The following is a 19,989-nucleotide window of genomic DNA, read 5'->3' as shown; positions in this document are numbered from 1 at the left end:
AAGATCACACTACTTAACAAACGCACGCCAGAAGATGTTGAGTCCTCAGCACCAGCTGTTCTCAGACCCACTTCTAATGGGCTGCATTACTTGCTAACGTATACACAGCCCAAATATTATATTAGCAAAAGGAACAGCAGTTACTTTCATAATTGTTCTCCCTGCTTGGCTGCTGGGTGACACAGAGACCTAATGGACAGAGGCCACTATTCTCCTGCCAAATTCTCATTTTGCTGTTGCCATGTGGGACATTGTCTCTGTATTCTTCTATTGCTTACACAGGGCAAGAATTACAACTCCGTAGTTTATTTTTCCTAGCTCCTATAATACAAGAAGAAAACAACCTGGAATAGAAGTCATTCCAAGAGCTGCAGAGGAGACAGATTTATGTATTTTGATTAATTTCCATGTTCATTTCTTGCCCTGAAGATCCCAGCACTCCCATTAGGAACAGATTGTAGTCTTGTTTCAGACAAACAGTGATAATCACTAAAGTAAATTTGATAAGCAACTATTTATCTTGGCCCTTGACCGGTAAAGAATTTCATTTTAGGAGGCATATTGCTCTATTTGCACTTTAGATTGTTAACCAGAGCCCATCAGTTTGGAAGCAGAATCTCAGTTTTCAGATTATGAACCTCTCAGGGACTCATTAATTTTTGAAGATAATCAAATCTCTACAGTTAAGCATGTTGCAGTTTTGTTAGATCAGTGTTTTAAAGTCCTTATGTGAGCCTTGAGATAGTGCCATGGGAAGGAGCAGTTAATGTTAACTTTATGACAAGATTTAACAGGTGAGAAGTGCCATTGCCCACGGGGACTTGTCCTGTCCTATTCCCACCCCGTGGGTATGCACATACGCATGTGTCTCTTCAAGGATGTTGAGGACAACAGAGGGTTTGTGGTACCTTGCTGTCTTTTGAAGGCTGCTGAGTATTTAGTATAATTGTCTCTTTGGAAAACACCAGTAGACAGTGGGATAAATGGATGTTTTTTCTTACACATCTTGTATTTACAGAACGTTATGTGCAGCAGACCAAGCCATCTCTAGAAAGCATTTAGCCTTTCATTCAGGTGATGTGACCTCCTAAGAAGAGTTTCATCACAATTTACATACCAACTAAATGTAGAAATCACTGGCAGCTTTATAATGCTTTTACAAGGAGCCAAACTGGATGTGTAACCTTTACACAAAAGTTGAATTGAGTCACTGTGCCTGTTTTCTATCTACCTTTCTCTCTAGCTGTTCTGGTTTGTGTCAGATTTTTGTTGCTTAAGTATTTCTTCTTCCAAATCTCTGTCCTATTCTGTGTAGCAGGCCTGGAATATGAACCAGAGATGGTTCACTAATGTGTATTTGTTGCCAATAGTTGTAAGGAAAGCGAAAGTGCAAAGCAGCAGAAGTGATAAAGGTAAAAAAAAAAAGGCAGAAGGTCTTGCATTTCACAAAGCAGAGAAGAATGTTTTCTATCTGCAGTAGTGGTAGTGAACAGTGACAGAGCACCAACAGAGAGCTGAGGTGTGTTCCAGAGAAGAAGGAAATGATGCATTAAATTACAAGGGCATAAAAGTGCATAGGACATGAGGATTTGATTGTTTCACTAATACGTAAGTTTGGGATGGATATAAAGTGAGAGCTGACCATACATTTGACAGACATAGACTCCCATGAAAAGAAGAAACTCTAAACAGGTCAATTCTGGTGCATGAATCTCAGAACAAAGCAATGCACAGTTCCCAGTTAGCAAGCATGGTGCCCTTGCACTGATGGATTCCCTGGGTGTTACCTGTCCCTCTAAGTGTAGCTGCTGTCAGGGATGAGCTGCAGTGAAATGGATTTGAAGGTGCCTCTTGGAGACAGCACAGGGTATGTTCCAGCCTGCAGACTCCCTGAGGAAGCTATAAAAAACATCCTTTCAACAGGTTTGCAGCAAGGCTACAGCTAATTAAACAACTGCAGGTGATGAAACACTGGTCCTGCAGTGCAGACAGCAGCTTTAATACTATGAGTGCCTGAAAAGCCTAATTTGAGCCATTCCTGCACCTCCCTCTGCTCTATAGAACAGCATCTCTCCAAGAGCCTTGGAGAAACTGCCCCATCTGGGGGATTTGTGAGACCTGTGTGGTACAAAACCCTTTGCAGATGCAGGATGGACTGGGCTTGGTGTACAGTCTGGCTCCTCGCCCTCTGCAGAGACACTGCTCTTCTGACTTTATTTGAATGGATTTTGGTGTGAATCTCAGGAGATGCTGCTCTGTCTGAGCAAGCTCTCAATGGTGAGAGGCAAACATCAAGTTTCTCCTCTTGGAAGAAGATATTGTACAGGCTCAGATAACTGCATTAACTGTGATTATACAGCAATCCTTCATTAGTCTCGTTTTCTTACTGTTATTTAGTTCTTCCTTATCCAGGTAAAGCATGTTGTGGGTTCCTTTATGCAAACACTGAAAAACTTATTTTGTTAATGAATTGCTAATGTCACATTGCGGATTGTAAATCACAGAAAGTGCTATTGGGACTTGACACAATGATCCAAAAGCACGAAAGGCTCCTGATTAATTTCTTTGCACCTTGGCTCATGTGGCGCTAATGCTGTTAGGTGATATGTCAACTTCTTGAAGGAACATTTTCTGGAAGGAAATCACAAATCTCAAGCATATAAAGCATATTTTTATCTAAGAGATTTAGCTGGAGTTGCCACATTCCTGCTTTCTTTCATTTGATAAGTATAATCTGTTTCCCCGTTCTTTTCAGCTAAGACTTGTTTAAAATCCAAATACTTTGAAGGGAAGCTCAGCACGGCAGTATGGAAATAAACTTCCTTGGCAAGCACAGCCCCCTTCTACCACCCACAAATTATGTTTTCCTCCTTCAATTAAATAAAAATGTTAAATCATAATTTAACATACTAAGGAGCAGTGGAAATTATAGAACAAGGATACAAGGCAAATGTTTGAGTACGGAGTGAAAATGGAAGCTGAGACTCTGGAAACCACATGAAGGGTAGAAAGGAAAGCACAGTAAGTGGCATTTTCATGCAGGGAAGTATAAAAACCTAATCAGGATTCATACCACCTGGCTAAAAGAAACACGATACAACCCAAGAACAGCCTGTGCCAGTGGAAGCTGAACCCAGAGCTGGTTTGGGTATGGTGCTTATAGAGGACTCTATTCCCTTTTGTCATTCTGCCATTTCTCTTAGTATTTTCACCCTGCCTTTGTACATCTCCTTGAGTCTGAAGTCTGTACAAATTTACTACACCAGATTTTCCCCCCAAGGTAACTCGATGAATGACGTAGTTATCATGTGGATGAACCTGGCTCGCTAACCATCTGCTTCCTTATGGGATTAAAACGAGTGAGATGAAATCCAAGGTGGGAAATCACCAACATAAAGGATTACAATTTTGAGAACAGAGAGATAAAAATTCAAGTAATTTTTACCTACACTGTTGACCATACAAAATCTAAAAGTTTGGATAGGTAAATGTCTGAATTTGCACTTCAATCTTGTAATTTTCCCTACTTTGCTTCAATAGTTTTCTGGTGTAACAAATATGATGTGTCAGAGCAACAATCTGTGTCACGTCAGCAGCTGCGCATCCAAAATTAGCTTATAATTACATTCAATAATGTAGTGTAAGTACCTTGCTTTTTCTAAATAACAACTGTTAGGAACTAGGTTTTCCGTTTTACAAAGGATTGTGTGTGTTTTTTTCCAAACCAGCCCAAAACAATATTTAAACATTCATAGTTCCAAATACAAACAAAGCCCTTCAAAAATTAAATAAATTTCAGGTGCATCAAAAGCTTTTTTCTAATTTCTAATTCCAAACACTATATGTTCAAAAAACTGAAATGGAAACTTTCAACTGGAACATTCTACTGCAGTTTTCTTTCAAAGACAGTCAAGAGAGAGACCATGTCTGCAGAATTGCAGGTGATGGAAAACATCTTTAGGACAAGGAAGAGCTCCATCACAGGACACATCTAACCAGTGTGATAAAAAATCTCTTCAGTTTGAGTTGAGTTCTGCTTCTCTGGAACACAACAGAAGTGTTCAGAGGCTCCCAGACATCAGTTTACCCCTGCCCTGCAGATTCAATCATTGTGACCAGTTCTTCCTCTTTCAGGGTGCTGAACAGAGGAAAAGGGTGTTTGTTCCTGCTGCTGATTTTCTTTCCCAAAGCTCAGCAGAGTCTTTACTCTAAAACCAAGACAACCTTTCTGCTTTCTATCCCCTGCAGGTTTCTCCGACTAGATAAAAAGCATCCTCTGTATAGAGCACCCTTTGTAGAGAGGTGCGATTTCTCAGCTAACCTCACAAAAGTCTGGCTTGCATGATTCGGGACTGACCGGTAGTAGACATGAGCCCTTTAAAAGCTCAGCTCTCCCTGTGACATCCTTCTTAACATCCTTTTTGGGGGTAGACACTAATCCTAGGCAGCACTGAAAGTCAGTAGTGGAAAAGGCACCCCTATCCTAAAAGCAATAAAGGTCATTTTGATCCCACTCGCTGTCTCTACCCTCTGTAGTGGACTAAAGGGAACTTTTTTTCCTTTTTAAACTCCGTATCTGAGTTGCAAAGACAGATGCAATGGCAATAGAGGGGAGAACATGCAGAGCTGCATTACAAGCCAGTTCATCAGAAAACAGAGCACGCCCGCCTTACAAATTCGCCTGCAGCTCTCGTCTGCTGTGTTATTTTTAAACTGCCTGCAGGTTGCAGATTTTCAGTGGTCCTTCTACTAACAGAGTACACAGAGGATTTAGCAAGGCATAACTTCCACTACCATGAATTTAAGTTACCAGAATTCCCAGCACATTAAAATTCAGCATCCTTCAGCTTCCCATAAACTTCTTGCTGCATTTTGTGTATTGCAAGAGAGCATCCCCTGTCTCTTACAGCCTCTCTCCATGGCAAGGTCAGTGTAACTTGGCTCTGCATCCCTGATGTTCCCAGCTGCCCTACACCAGCTTGCAGAGTGCAGCCTGTAGCTGCTGTAATCAGCAACCCAGGCATCAAGCTACAGACTCTTTGGCTCATCATGAAAAATACAAGAAGGTAGACCCAACTGACTGAACTTAATGCTCGAATTCACAACACTGATCACTCAGACGTGATTATCTGAGCACCAAAACCATCTGCTGTACAAATGAAGGCTGTGTGCAGGCACGGGGCACTGTTCCATCACACATCCAGGACACAAACTTCACAGAACCCCAGGCAAACCTGCCCCACTTCTGTGAGAGGCTGGATGGGATAGTCAGGACTTAACATCTGTAAATGGGAGAGCTTCTATGTGCAGAAAAACTGCGCAATTCCTGCATAATTCCCATAGAGAAGGGACTAGCAGGAAGAGTAATCTATTTGTGTCATCACAATATTTTAAAGAAGAAAGCGATGGGGCACTTTTCAGAAACACTGATCACTGCAATTGCTGCTGATGTAAACAGAAGCTGCGGATGCTCTGACTTTCTGAGGGGTCAGACCCTTCAGCCAAATGTAATGAATATTATGGTTTGTTTCCTTTTTCTGTGTTGCCTGGTTTATTCTGCATACCAGAGCAGTACTGCAGAGCAATAGCCATCAGGTTTGAGATGTGTCAGATATCAAACCATTCACACATTTGACCCACTGTTAGGAGCTCTAGAAATTACCCCAGCCAACACTGTAAGAAGCACTTGCCCAGCATCATCATCAGGGGCACAGCCACATTCATTTCCACCCCTTTGACATATGCAGAGGAGATGACAACTGAGTGATGTATGAGGAATTTGGTTTGGATCTGGAGCTCCAGTACAGAAGCCTTTGCTCTCAATGGGTTAACAGCAGAGACTTGAAAGTAATTTGATATGAGCAGTCAACAAGCCTCAGCCAGAGCAAAATGCTCTGGCCCCACAGGGCTGATGACTATGTCCTTGTGGAACTGTGGGACCAATTGGTCTGTCTCTGAAGCGATGGCAAGCAGAGACTGGCCTCTCTGGGTAGGGTTAGGGTGCTGTGGGTGAAGCTTGTGCTCACTTGACCCTGTATAACAACCATCCCTCATCCTTCCACATTACGTAGTTAGTTAAGCTGCTGCTCATTTCTCCCTGTTGATTTCAAGAGTCTTGATTTGGCTCTTGGCTGTTTATATTTTGCAGACATCCTCTATGTAATTGCATGGCCTGGCCTCAAGCTATCAGGCTCTGGGAGAAATAACCACGTTATTCCACAGAACAGTTAGCATAATTAAAATATTGACTGCAGATTAAAAAAATGTGCTGAATATTTCACAGAGTGGTTGGAGGGTTGGCAAGTCTTGGCAGCTTGTTGGCTGCAGGAGCTGGCTGATATTTCGGCGCGCCTTCTCCTTCAGTATTCATTGCTGTACGTGGGAACTGCTTTTTGTGCTGTCAACTTCTTATCTCCCAAGCAGCCAACCCACATCCAAGAAAAAATGAACTGACTGGAAATGAGGCGCTCCAAGGGCTTTCTTGTAATTCTTATTGCCAGTAAGACCATTTCCTTGTTATTTATGACTTCAGGACATCTGTCTTACTGTGTCTCTATTTTTATTTGTGTCCATCTCTCCAAATGCGTGGTGTAGGAGCTGCATATGGTGAGAATGTGCCAGGTGATGAAACCATTCGCTTAAGAACTGTCTGTACTATATGAGAAACAATAATAAAGTTAAAAAGCCCACGAAAATCTCCACTGAAACATTAAACTACTACTCCTTGATATTTGATTTCTATCTCTATTTCATTTGTAACCAAAGTTTAAGGCATAAAATCCTTACATTTCCACAACCAAAACAACAGAAGGGGATGGAAGAAACCCAGCTGACAGGGTTGGTAGAAGCTACAGAAGCACTGATCACTTCCCCTCTCCCTTCCTTAGGGGAATATCTGGGATAATAAACATTGCCAAAGACATACAGGTTTGGGTTTGAATGCCTTCCTGGTTCTGTCTACACCCCTGCTACCTGGCAAAAAAAAAAAAAGGTAAAATGATCTCTGCTAGTGTTAAACAAAACATGTGGATGGTGCCTAAACCACTTTGAAGACACCTACATCCTAAATGAAATGCAGTAGGATCGCTAACTTGCCAAGGTACTACTTTAAATCAGCTTCTTATTTAATTTTCACTTACATGCTTGAGAAATTCCTGGGATGGCAGCTGTTTGAGCAGCAGTGCAGTGTCACGGGCAAGGAGCAGGGCTGAGCTGGGCTGTCCTGCTCCACTGCAGCTTCCAGGGACAGAGGGCTGATTTACAGTCTGTTCTACAGCGCTTTTGAGTTGAGCTAATTTTGTGAACATTTCCATTCCCACTCAAGAGATGTCACAAGAAACGGCCAAATGCTATTTTCTGAGGGTTCTATTACAGCTTAAAAGTAATCATAATGGCAAATTAATAGCAGATCTACTCTGCCATTTTCCATTCTCACTGCCATCTCTGTAATCAAGAGCAGCTCTACTTCTTCAAAGCTTTTTTTTTTTTTCTGCAATACTTCTCAGTTTTGAATATGCAATTAGGAAAGGAGCATGATATCTTGGCACTCCAGCTGTGGTCTGTAGGCTTCTGCCCTCCTCCTGTGTGAGACTCATTGCTACTTTCTGCTCTCAGCTTCATATTGACCTCCAAATTGTAGATCATAAATACCACCTTGGTGATAGACACCATACTTTCAAAGGCAAATATATATTCTTAGTACATTTTAAATATTTTCTAAATTAAACCCCAAGATAAACTCTGTGGAATGAGACAGAAGATGCTTTAATTTCAGCATACAGAAAGAGAAATTCACTGCGCATGAGCAATGGGGGGGGGGGGTGGGAATTGTTACAGACTTTTCTCTGCCCTGACAGTTCACATGGCCAAGTTTTTCATTTGTCTGTACTGAATGATTCATCTCTATTACCAGTATTTTCAAAATTAAATGGAAGAGGAGGAATGTGTTCATTCCCCTGCTGTGTTTAATAATCTTCCAAAATTGTTTCCTGTTTACCTGGAAATACCCACCTCCATGCTGTGATTTAAGCATTTTCACCCTGTTAACTTAAAAACAAAGCCTAGAAGATGCTGTATAGTTTTTATCTTGCAGTCATAAAACAATTTATGACAAATGTTCTTGTTCCAGAGAGAAATTACTTGGAAATGTGCATATGTTCATAGCTCCACATTGCCCATTTAAATTATAACTGACTGTTGAAAAAAAAAAAATACAAATTGTCATTCAGATTATATTCTTGTAACGTGTCTGATGACTGATGGCACTTTCTCTTTTAACAGTCCCTGTATTGGTGCTCAAATACAAAGCTCAGTAAAGCCATCAATAATCCCATTTATAGAACCGTGCTACTTCCATGGTACTGGCTAGCACGCAACTGTGAATAGTCAGTTTGTATTGTTTCCTGCAAGACTTGTCTCTAAGCAAAACTTGCAGCATATTTTCAAGACAAAATATTAAAAATACCTAAATTGCTTTTCCAGTTGAAGCATTATCTCCGAATTCCTGTGGCTTGGCTGGACAAAAGGGAAATAATTTTCCTTTTAACTTCCTCAAGGAATACATTTGCACAATAGTTCTACGATTTTACTTACGTAGCACATATCAAACAAACTATTCTTATATAAATGATTTGCATTAGCTCACAGAAGTCAGTGTGTTCTGCGTTAGCTTATGTGAAAAGAGTTCATTTAAAAGGCAGCAATATCCTGTGGCATGACAACAGAAATGGAAGCTGGGAATTCAGAAGGGACCTGAGCTTTCTTACACTTCCTCTCAGCTTTTCATGAAGGTCTAAATTTTTCTAAATGAATATTACATTTATGTGATTAACTGGAGGCCACATGGGCCTGATTTACGGATGTGTTATATTTCTACTGCACCTACTAAAGTTACTGGGAGCTCTCAGCTCTCCATGTTTCAGAAGTTCCACACAGCCCTTGGGAGGGAGGGTGACACCATTGCCTTGGTGAGTACCAGCCATGGACAAAGGTAGGAAAGCTATAGGATAAAGCATAGGCTGTACAAATTCAGCACATCCCTCTTTGTATGGTCCTAATAGCCCTGATGAATCCATGCGGGAAGGTGGGAGTGAAGATACTGAAATATTTCACATCCAGACAGGTGCTGTGTGAGATCAGAGTCAGGAGAGCAGCTGGTAGGAAGCACCGGGCTGGCACAGGGAGGTTGAAGGATTCTCTGGCTGGTGGCTCTCAGCCCGGCCTCCAGCTCCAGCAATGCAGAGATTTTCTTTCAAAGTCTCGCACTGCCTATCTCGGTGACTAGACTGAATGCTCATTAGCCTCCCCTTTTTAAGTCCATGCTGAAGCTTTTTGTCTAACACCTGCCTTTCCTCTCTTCTACTCCCAGATGAGATGGAGCAGTCCCCTGCAATGCATTCTGACTACTTGGTCTCAGGGATTCGAACTCCACCAGTGAGGAGGAACAGCAAACTGGCAACACTGGGCAGGATCTTCAAGCCATGGAAGTGGCGGAAAAAGAAAAACGAGAAGCTAAAGCAGACTTCTGCAGGTAGGATGAGAACAAGAGAGTGATGCTGCACAAAGCAAAGCTTATCTTGAAGGAAATTTGCTTAAATAGGAAGTGTTAATGGTGAACTGATCTAACCTAATTCAGAGATTTCAGCATGTTACAGATTTATAATGTTTAAGGCTAGAAAGAGCCCATAAAGGCTGCTTTCCTATATAATACAATACATTAAATTTAGAAGAAAAGGTCAAAATACGAAAGTGAAGCACAAGCTTCAACACAGACTGCTTTTCACAGGCTGTCCCTTCTCCAAAATAGTCTACATTTAACATTTATGGCCCCAAGTATCATCACCCCTTTTATTTGGGGTGAAGATCATATAGGTCATAGCAACATTATGAAAAGTGACAGGGGGGAGTTCTGTCACTGAAATGCCTTCCCTCAAGCAGCTGTCTGTGCAGTGAAGGAGCCCAGTGAACACACAATCTGCTCTCACTGGTCTCCAGGGATGTCCCAGGAGATCAGTAGGAGACCAACTCGGTTTTCTTTTCCTAAGACAGGATGGTGCAATTCCCTCCGCTTGCCTCGATATCCCATGGAGTGTCACAGTAAAGGATGCTGCTTCCTGAGGCAGCTCCAACGTGCTGTATTAAACAGCATGAAGGCTCCAATATACCAGTTACTCTGCAGCCAGTGTGATCAGACAGTAGGTTAGATCATAAAATCTCAGTTCTACACGTGTGTGGTTTTACAGCTGTTTTAATGAAGGAAAAGGCAGAAACATGCTTACCAGTCCATGCTCCCCAAAACAAAATCCTTACAGTTCTTTCCAAGCACACAGTAGTTGAGACTAGAGGGAATTTCCACACTGCATCTTTCTCAAGCCATTATATGAATACTCTGTTGTTAACTGGTGCTGTGTTATGCTACTACTTCATGCAGTGCTGGAGAAGAAGATGACAGCACGGCAAGGTCGGGATGAACTCATTAAGAAAGGTCTTCTGGAGATGATGGAACAAGGTAAGTAAAAATTCTTCATCTTTTTTTAATCAAAGTCTTTTTCAGGACATTAGGAAACACAGAATTGCGAAAGAAGAAACCTAACAAACAAATAAATCCAAACAGGAAAATTCAATATCTGAATTAAGCACATCTTTCTACAAATTCCTCCCTGCTGCAATCAATCCATGCAGTTTAATTTTTGATGTTTTGCCAACTTGAATGCAGCTTCATCTTCGCCTGATTTATACATGGTGCAGACCTGAGCTGGTACGTATGTTTTATGCAATTGCTCTAAACCCAGCTAAATCCTACTGCCAAGGCAGCCAGTTAAAGCTGGTGTAAATATAAACTGAAACTTACAAATGCATTCAGCTAAAATGTACAATCCATGAATTCAAATTTCACAAAATGATACTAATCTGATGTTTTCAGCTGTCTTTCCGGTAAACCAAGTTTCTGACAAAATGTATTAGCATTCTGCCTGCTTTTCATTCACATGGAAAAGTGAAGCATCTGATAGTGTCATTTCAAAGCTTTCCTGAGTACAAACCAGGTTCAACAGAAGTAATTGAATGAAAGATGATAAAGTGTCAGAAACATACACAGAGGACTGTGGGTCTGTATATCTCCAAAGCCCTGACAGATGCTCAAGGGAGACTGAGATCTGGATGACTATCGTGTGAGATCAAGTGAGTTCCCAATATTATGGACAATATCCCAAGTGCCATTTCCACCTAAACAGAGATTAAAAAAAAAAAAGAAAAAAACAATCCATCTTTATGTTTGAAAACTTGACAGCAGAACATACAGTCATGAAGAAAGATTGGCATTTTGAGACTGATTGATCTGATAGATAGAAATTATGTTATTTGAAACTAATAATTGAGTTTCTTTGTATAAAACAAATGCCATGCCTATAAATAGCCTGTGGGACAACACTCAGTGATGCTATGCTGGTGTGCAACCGAGCAACCGAAAAGTCAGAAAAAGAGCATTTTAAACAGGATTTTTTTTTATTGCAGTAAAACAATGTTCATATTATTTTATTAGATATTTTAATACTAGTTTTATGTTTAAGTTTAAAAAATAATCTATTAAACCATCAGCTTATTCTAAAATGGAACATTTTAGAAAGCTGATTTTTAACTCCTGTCTCTTGAACTCTTCGTGCCTCATAATTCTAGATAATTAGTTGTCCTATGAGAATATTAGCACTATTGGATAGAAAAAGACACCCCATTTCTGCTAAGAGTGCGGAAGTTCCCCATAATCCATGAATTTGAAGATGTACATATCTAGAGCTTTGCAAAAGAACAGTAAAAGGAAACTTCTGTAGAGAACATTAAAAGGTAATAATAATAATAATGATGAATCAATAAACTTCTTGTATACACAAAGAACTGGTTGGGAGGAAAACAGATGATGCTAATTTGCAAGATCATTTTAATGAAATTAAAGTACTCTAAATATATGTATAGTCCAGTGAGGAGTGATGACAAGTTGTGCTTTTCAAAAGGCAGCTGCAAACAGACTGCTTAGAGCTCCTATAAGCATCAGACAAATTTTCAGTACCACCCTAATGCCCAGAAAGGAAAGAATGGCAAACAGTCATTTGAAGGACATTGCAGCCACCTACAAGTTATTTTTCTTTAGAGAGTGTTGTGAATCTCCAGGGTTATTTTGTTATATTATTAGAAGAAATAGCTTGTTAACTGGAATAAAGAACTGACCCAAATAATTCTCAGTAAATGATTAGTGCCCTACTTGGACTGAGCTGAAGTAGCAGCAGTTTCAAGGCTAAGTCCTCATTTATGCAGTAAATTGCAATTGTCAAAGCAGCATTCTATGCTAAAAGACTACAGTAAATCCTAAAATCTCACTATTTCATCAGGCTTTACTCCACTTCTAGAGACTCAATTCCTGTTCACTTTCACAAATAGCCCAAACTGGGATGAAGCTCTAGTCTGAGAAATCTCCAAATCTGCTTCATGCATTTACAATAGCTGTGCCACACTCCAGTTTCGTAGCACAAGATCTGTCAAGCAGCATTTTGAACTGGACAGTTTGGCTCAGAGCAAACCACAAAGCTAGCGCAGAATCTGCATCAATCTGTGAGCAGCCCAGGGTGAAACTGCACCGTCCTCGCTTTGGTGATGAGTCATCCTAACAGGTTATGTCACCCCTTCTCCTCACACAACCCCAAAGCGCAGCTGCCCAGACACACTGCGCAGACCGAGCTGCACAGCCTGGGCCTCTTCTATCTTCTGCTCACACAGGGCAAATGCCAACCTGCCCCTCAAAAACCCCTGGAGCCAAACTACAGCTTCACTCCAGGGAACCAACTTGCACCCTGTAGGAGGTTACAGGGTGCAGGGTGTGGCATATAGTGGGATTCATTCCCAACTAAATTGCATCTCTACTTCTGATCACTTTGCAATACCCAAGGCTCTCTACTGCTTTCCTTACCAGTGAATCTAAGGTTTGTGCTTTCTCCTGTCCCCAGACTATCTCTAAAATAAGACACCGGGACGCACTGCCAATCAAGGCAGCACATTCACTTTGATCTAAGCATGAGCTGACCATTTCTGACAAGGAACCTCACTGTTGTGAGTCTCAGACACTCCCTGACAGGGCTGTCTTCTGCTTGTCATTACTTCATTAGTCATTACACTTTTCCATCAGGGGGATCTGCAGGAACTCCTGTCTCTGACTGCAGTTTCACTATGGCACGGCTGTCAGCAGCTTGCCTTTGCTGAGGATCTGAGGAACGTGCAAAACAGAGTTACCTTGAAAACACTTTTGGAGCTTCCCCCAATATTTCTGCCCATTATGAGCACAAACCTGATCAGACGTAGCTGTACTTACAGCAGCAAGAGAAAAGGGCTGCTTGGCAAATAATGCAGGCAGCTGTTAATACACCGATGATTATGTATAGGCTGCCTTCACAATGAGCTGGAATGTAGGCAATGAACTTTTTCCCCCTCCCCTTCCCTGTATCATAGCAACTGTGCTACTGCAGGGGCTATTTTAAGAACAGTAACTTTTCACCAAACGTGATTATGAGGCAGACTGAGTGAGCTCAGCGTACAAAAATACTGCATCCCTTCTGCAGCATCTCTGGGCCAAAATCTGATACCCTTATCCAAAATGGCCATAAATTACTCTGCAGATTGTCCAAATAGCATTAAAAAGGGGTAGCTGTGAATGTTAGGTATTTTAAATCAATGGTCAAGAAACTTGTCATGATATTGCAAGAAAACATAGCCCTGTCAGGAGCTTCCAGAAAGGAGAGTCTAGGGCTAAGAAATACAAGTCAGGAGGCCAGAAGTGGACATCAGACATGTCCATCAGCAAGGAACGCTGGCTAGAGCGGGGAGTAATTGCTTTGGTTTACAACAGTGATGTTGATCTTGTAAATTCTGAAAGAGTCATGAAGTAAAAGGATAATTTGTATTCCAAGGACTCCTGCCTGAACAGAATACTAGAAAAGCTTCAGTCATCAAGATGCATACAGCTGCAGGGATCACTGGCACAAAAATCTTTCAGAGTAAGCAAAGGGAGCAGTATGTAGGTCTGCATGAAGAGGCATTTGAATTTCTGATCAGCTCAATCACACAGGACACGCTTTTCAGTGCTGAGTAACTAAAACTGCACTCAAAACCTACAGTTCGGGAGGGAATATTAGCAGCCTTGCCTTTGGTAAGGTTCGGATATTACTACTGGGGCAGTTGGGTGGCGTGTTGTACATGGAGCCTGACACAATTCAGACACATCAGACCGACCTGTGCACGTGCTGCACCTTGATCTCTGCTCACGTGAGGAATTGCCTCATCCCAGAGACTTCTGCTTTCCCAGGCTTGCGCTCATCTCCCATACAGCAGGTGCTGGCAGAGTGCACTGGCTCCTGGACATGCACAATGGCCATTTGCCCAGACTGCTGGATGCCCACAGAGGAAGGTGCCCTGTTGAGAAAACTGAGTGGATATTAGTATCCAGATGGGCTGGTCTCCACAAGTCTTGCATTACAGATGCTCGACACCGTTAGAGATCACGTGCTGCTCTAAGACAAATCACAATCCCCTGACCACTAGCAGCTTGGGACTCACTCTTCTCAAGAGCATAGCGAGGAGTTTCGGCTTTCACTGCTCATGGTTTAGCTAAGATTAAATGATTTGGTGTTTTAGATACCGAAGGCAAAGGCTACACTGGTGACGATGCCACAAGAGCAACGCAGAGTGACCCTCCAGCTCCTGTGTGCCAGGCACTTGCCTCAGAAGAGGTGCAGCAAGAGAGTACAGTAGCAGCCACAACGAATGTGACCTCGCTTGGTGAGGAGCTGCATTTGGACGAGCTGAAAGAAGATGCAGGTATTGTATATAAAATGTTTTAAAAAAACCCATATAAAACATTCAAAAAATATTTCTGCTAAGGTGCTTTATGAGGAGTCAAATATGTCAGTGCATTGAAGAGCCAGAGCACCTTGTTCAGCTCAGCCCATACTAGGTTAGCAACCGGTACTTAAAAACAGTGATTTTTGAGACTGCTACCAAACTGAGGGACCACACAAAGCTTGACATAATGGGATTAGCTGGATTACGAGACAATCCAGTCTTGGCATAGTGCCCCATTTGTATTAACAGTGACTGCTGTGAAGACGAAAAGAGCTCCTCTTCAAACATTTGTTAAACTTCTGTGCCAAACCTGAAATTGTTTGTCCTGGCTCAGGAGAACAATGTCAATACACAGCCTACACTGTCCATATCATCACCCTGTCTACAACATGCTGCAAATACAAGTGCAGTTCAATACCAGGAGCACAGATAAGCTAACCCGAGCTCCTTTCACGCAACTGTGCTCCAACAGAGCCTATCCGTGACAGCAGTTCCTTGGGACCAGAGCAGCCAGGCACAACTGAGCAGCTGGAGGGTTTCCATTCACTCCCTGACAACCAAGAAATGCAAAGCTGCAGAGATAATGCTTTATCCTAGTTTGTGAGGAGTGCCATGTGGCGATTACAGAACTTCCTGCCCTCCGGTCAATCTTCACACCTTCTCCATCTGCCCTGGTTGCCTTTTGTTCTCCATCCCATACATTCATGCCCTGCTTTCCCTGGGCTCCCAGCCCCTGGCCACTGTCACCAAGGCCACCCCTGCCTGTGGTGATTTGCTGAGCTGTCTGCTTGTGCCCTCAACCTGCTTCAGCAGGTCAGCATGGAAATCATTCTCTGAAGTATTTTCCATTTCTTCAGCTTATCTTTTCCCACTTTTCCTCCTGTCCTTTTCATTGCCATGACTAATGCAATTTTGTTCACTTTTGCTGTTTTGTTTTTATATAATATTGCTCTTCTGGCCCATTATATGCAGGGTGAAGGCCAGAGAAGGGAAGAAGAGGGAAAAAAAGAAATACTGGTAGACGTTATGTTTGGTTAATACACAGAAAAAGAACAGCCTGGGCAGACAGAAGGCAGTTTTTCCCACCTAACCAAGCCAGTGGGCCTGGGAGCAGTCCCAAGGGGAGGATTTCCACCTAGTAGTGAGATGGAGTTTGACAAGTGGCACTCCATGAATAATTAGCTACTCTGGCAAAGAGTCTTGTGCTGAGCACTTGGAGTATTTTCAGCAGCATAATATTCACTCTGCAGTATGACATCTGCTGATAGGTTTGTGTACTCAGGACTCAGGTCTGTCTTCAGATCCAGTCAAACATGTGCTGTTGTTACCAGAAACAACCACCACAACAAGACAAAAAACTAACCAAACAGAACCAAACAAAACCACTAATAACAAAAAGCCACAACCAGCAGAAAGCATTCTTCAGTGAACAGTGCACAAGGCTAGTTTGGTTCTGTGATACCACTTGTGGAACAGGATGGAGCTCAGAAACAAAATGATCTGTTTGACTGAGGCCGAGTGTGTTTCAGATTCACCTTCTCCATAGAAAAGGTCCCACCATGGCACTTCATGTCACAGGGAGGTCTGCTGGTTTCAGTGAAGTTACTGAAGTTGCTCTGCTCAGGGGAATGCCCTCAAATCTGACTAATTTTCTCATCAAGCTACTAACATCTACTGGAGCTCTTGACCTTTATGTAACGTAACCCATTAGTGACTTAATTTTTCTCTTCCTCTATTCCGCATTTTGTCTTCTGTGCAGTAGGTGCAAAAATACAAAGTAATACCAGCCTGGATCAAAGCATTTCCCTAGAATTATATTTAAAAGAAAATTATTTCCTTCTATAATTCAGACAACTATCGATATACGGCAGCTTTCCTATCCAGCCCAATTTCACAAGAATTCCTGTTAACAATGCATATTTATTCTACTTTCCTGTCTTTTTTGGACCACTAATACTCATTCTTCCTCTTCTAGGCATACTCATTAATCTGTTTGTCAACAAATTAAATGCTATTATCTTGCCAATGCTATTGTTTCCAACTGCCTAAGTGCTCTGGTGCCTCCCTGTGCACTCTGAACAGGAGGATGCTGCATGTCCATTAATACAGAGAGTTTGTATTCCAAACAAGACATAAAAGATTTGTGATGTGGTAGCTGTGGGTATCACCTACTCTGAATTTTTAGGGGATGCCCTATAAAGTTTTGAAGGGAAAGATATTTTGTTCGGACAATCCAGGATGCTAAAAGTAGTGGGATTTGCCATTTATCCAGCCCAAGAACTCTGGACCTCTCTCATGCTGAGGAGAGACTTAAACAATGATGTTCCCATTTAGATGAGCACTTTGCCTGCCAGGGTAGGAAAAATAACCCTCAATGGCTACTACTGAGTCTGCAGTGCCTGGGAATGCAGTTTGGAGAGAGCCTGGCTGTGGCTGGCGTTCTGGATCAGAGTCAGGCTCCAGCCTCTCCCTGGGTCCCCATGGATCCCAAGGCAGAGATCAGGACATTGATCAGTGTGAAAGTCGAACAGCGAGGCGATGTGCGAATTTAAGCACTGCCAGAATCAGCTGGTACCTGAGTAGAATTCAAGGATGTTAATTTTGGACTTCATCACTGAAATTCCAACTCTGTCCTGCTCCAGCTTCATGCCTTTCTGGATCTGTTCTCGTATGCCCTCATCACAGCCAGGGTAATTTGATGAACTGCTCAGCGATTCAGCCTGCACTAACTTGAACAGCTAAGTGCTTTTGCTGTCTTTCAGGAGATAATCCTGAAATGAGCACTGCGTCACCATCTCAAACTAAGGCTTTGGTGACTGAAGTTTTTCTTAAGTGTTTCACTGATTTTCTGTTCCCCAGTAGCTGCTTGGATCCAATGGTAAATCCTTGTATGGCAGGCTTTTCTTGGCTATCACTTCAACTTTAGGAAAGGCTCAACAGTTCTGGAGTCAGGTATAGGAAGAGAAGACTTTGGATGCAAGTTGAAGTAATGTATTAAATAAGATAAAAATTAAATTGTGAAAATAAACATGTAGAACAAACGACTGGAAAGTCAGCTTTCGTGTAATGTTACCGGTTTGATGCTTTTTTTCCTTTGACTGTGTGTTCCTAGCACAGAGGAGTATTCGCTCTGTAACTGTGCCACTGCAGCTCCACACTGTAAGAAAATTCATTGCAGTTCTCAAAAGTTGCTTTGCCATGCTGGCTTCATTATTAGAAAACCAACCAACCAAAAAACAACAACAAGAAAAACTGGAAAGGGAAATAGGCTTTAGGGAAGTAAGGGAAGCTCAGCAGTTTTCTCAGGAACATCAAAAGTAACATTTCTTCAATATCCTCATGCATTTTATTCTTTACCTGTCTTGGCTGGTTGGCTATTTCACACAATAGTTATTTCCATTACAGAAACAAAGTGCTTCTAGCTGTCTGCTGTGTGTTCTGCGTTTCTGAATGTTCCTGGCATTGTCCCCTGGCCAATCATGATTATTAACTTCATGTTCCGTTAATTTTATTTATCTTCCTACTAGCCAAGAAACCTTCAGCACCCACGGAAGAATTAGAAGATGCCAGCCTGCCAGCATCTGAAGATGGTCCACAAGCCTTACTTGCATCTGAATCCACAGATTCCCCCCAGAAACAGGCAGAAGGAAACCCAGCACAGCTTCCCAGCCCCCCATTGCTCCCAGCTCCACCTCCTAAGGCAATCTCCAAAATCACAAAGAGCTTAACAGGTCAGTCACTACCAGCCGGTAAAGACTTTCCCATCTTTTATGTGTTGCTTGTCTACACAGCACAGTATAAAATTGTTTTCCTTACATCATTTTTTAAGCCTACTCCTGTAAACTGCTGTGAATCAGGCTAGTTACATTGAGGGAACAGAATGCTAATGATTTCCACAAACTGAGCCTGGTTGCCTGATAACAACGAGCTGATCTTTGTACTTCACACCATTATCTGGATCTCTCAGGGGATTATTTGTTGTGAGTCTATTGCACTAAACACAAGTAAAACAAATAAAACCAACTGCAAACATCTACTGAATTAGATGCTCATATCGATATGCCGTAAAACACAGGCAAGACTTAAATGTTTTCATTACCTAGACTCTTGCTGGAGATCAGTACAACAGCCAAAATCAAGTTCAAGTCAATAGGTTCTGTAGAAGTTTCTGTCTGAAGCATTTGCTCTCTAGGGCAGGTCTACACCAGAGCTATGAAATCTGGTCTTGTTACACAGAACACGCGTAAGTGAGACACCTGGCTCTCACAAAGCAGTCCTCCCTGCCAGACTTCATTGAATGTTTCAAGAGCAATTTCTCTGGGCCTGATTTTCTAAGGTTTTGCCAATGTTGTTACATTTTCCAACATTCTGGCTGCAGAAAGGGTGTTAAAGTGAATATGATTTTAGTTCGCTCCAATTTTAGGGCCCCTACATATGGTAAAAGCAGTTAAAGGGGCCTTATTGCAAATTAGAATTAAGTCCTGACATCCAAATGTCAGACCTGTTGGATATTTAGACTTGTAAGTGACAACCGTTATCTCAGCCCTGATTTACATCCACACTCATCTCCTGGCACAAAGAACAGGATTTTCAAAGTCACCAGGAAACAAAGTACCAGATGGGCATTGTGATCTGACCACTGAGTGTCATACAAAATATTGGGGTTTCCAGACTTTCTGAGGAAAATTACAAGTATTTTTTTCTTTCCCATCGAAAATATCCATATTTTGTCCATGCTTAAAAGCTGTAAGACCTTAAAGTGGGAGCTGGGTTCAAAATGGTATCATAACGCCCCTTGGGAGCTGCTGTTCAGATTGCTGCAACATTCTGTGCTACGGGCTCTATCCTGCCGCTCCGATCTTGCAGCACGAACAGGCACAACCAGGACTCCCTTTTTGACTTTGCTCAACTGATACTAAGGCTGTGCTCATTGTGGGATGTAGGCTGTTTGGAAATCATAGAATCAGAGGATAATGAAGTTACAGCTCCACCAGCCACTTCACAGCATTTTGAGTCCAGATATTTTGCCGCCTAACCAAAGTATTTCCTCTAACATCTAAGATATTCTGAGTTTTGGTATTTCACTCTCATCTAAATTTTCCACAAAGA

The 19,989-nt window shown here is 42.0% G+C and overlaps 1 protein-coding gene across 5 annotated transcripts in view; it reads left to right on the top strand.

Moving 5' to 3' along the window:
* The window catches only part of PHACTR3 (phosphatase and actin regulator 3), a 100,164-nt gene that overhangs the window by 41,841 nt on the left and 38,334 nt on the right, over positions 1 to 19,989 (top strand). For all 5 annotated transcript variants that reach the window (XM_082065434.1, XM_082065436.1, XM_082065435.1 and 2 more), the window contains exons 2-5: positions 9,368 to 9,529; positions 10,430 to 10,507; positions 14,674 to 14,856; positions 18,408 to 18,611. In XM_082065434.1, the coding sequence (XP_081921560.1) occupies positions 9,368 to 9,529; positions 10,430 to 10,507; positions 14,674 to 14,856; positions 18,408 to 18,611 (627 nt within the window). The remainder of the gene's footprint in view (positions 1 to 9,367; positions 9,530 to 10,429; positions 10,508 to 14,673; positions 14,857 to 18,407; positions 18,612 to 19,989) is intronic.

The sequence above is a fragment of the Streptopelia decaocto genome (assembly GCF_964273445.1).
Source record: "Streptopelia decaocto genome assembly, chromosome: 14".
Classification (NCBI taxonomy): Eukaryota; Metazoa; Chordata; class Aves; order Columbiformes; family Columbidae; genus Streptopelia; species Streptopelia decaocto.
This window is presented reverse-complemented; position numbering and strand designations above follow the sequence as displayed.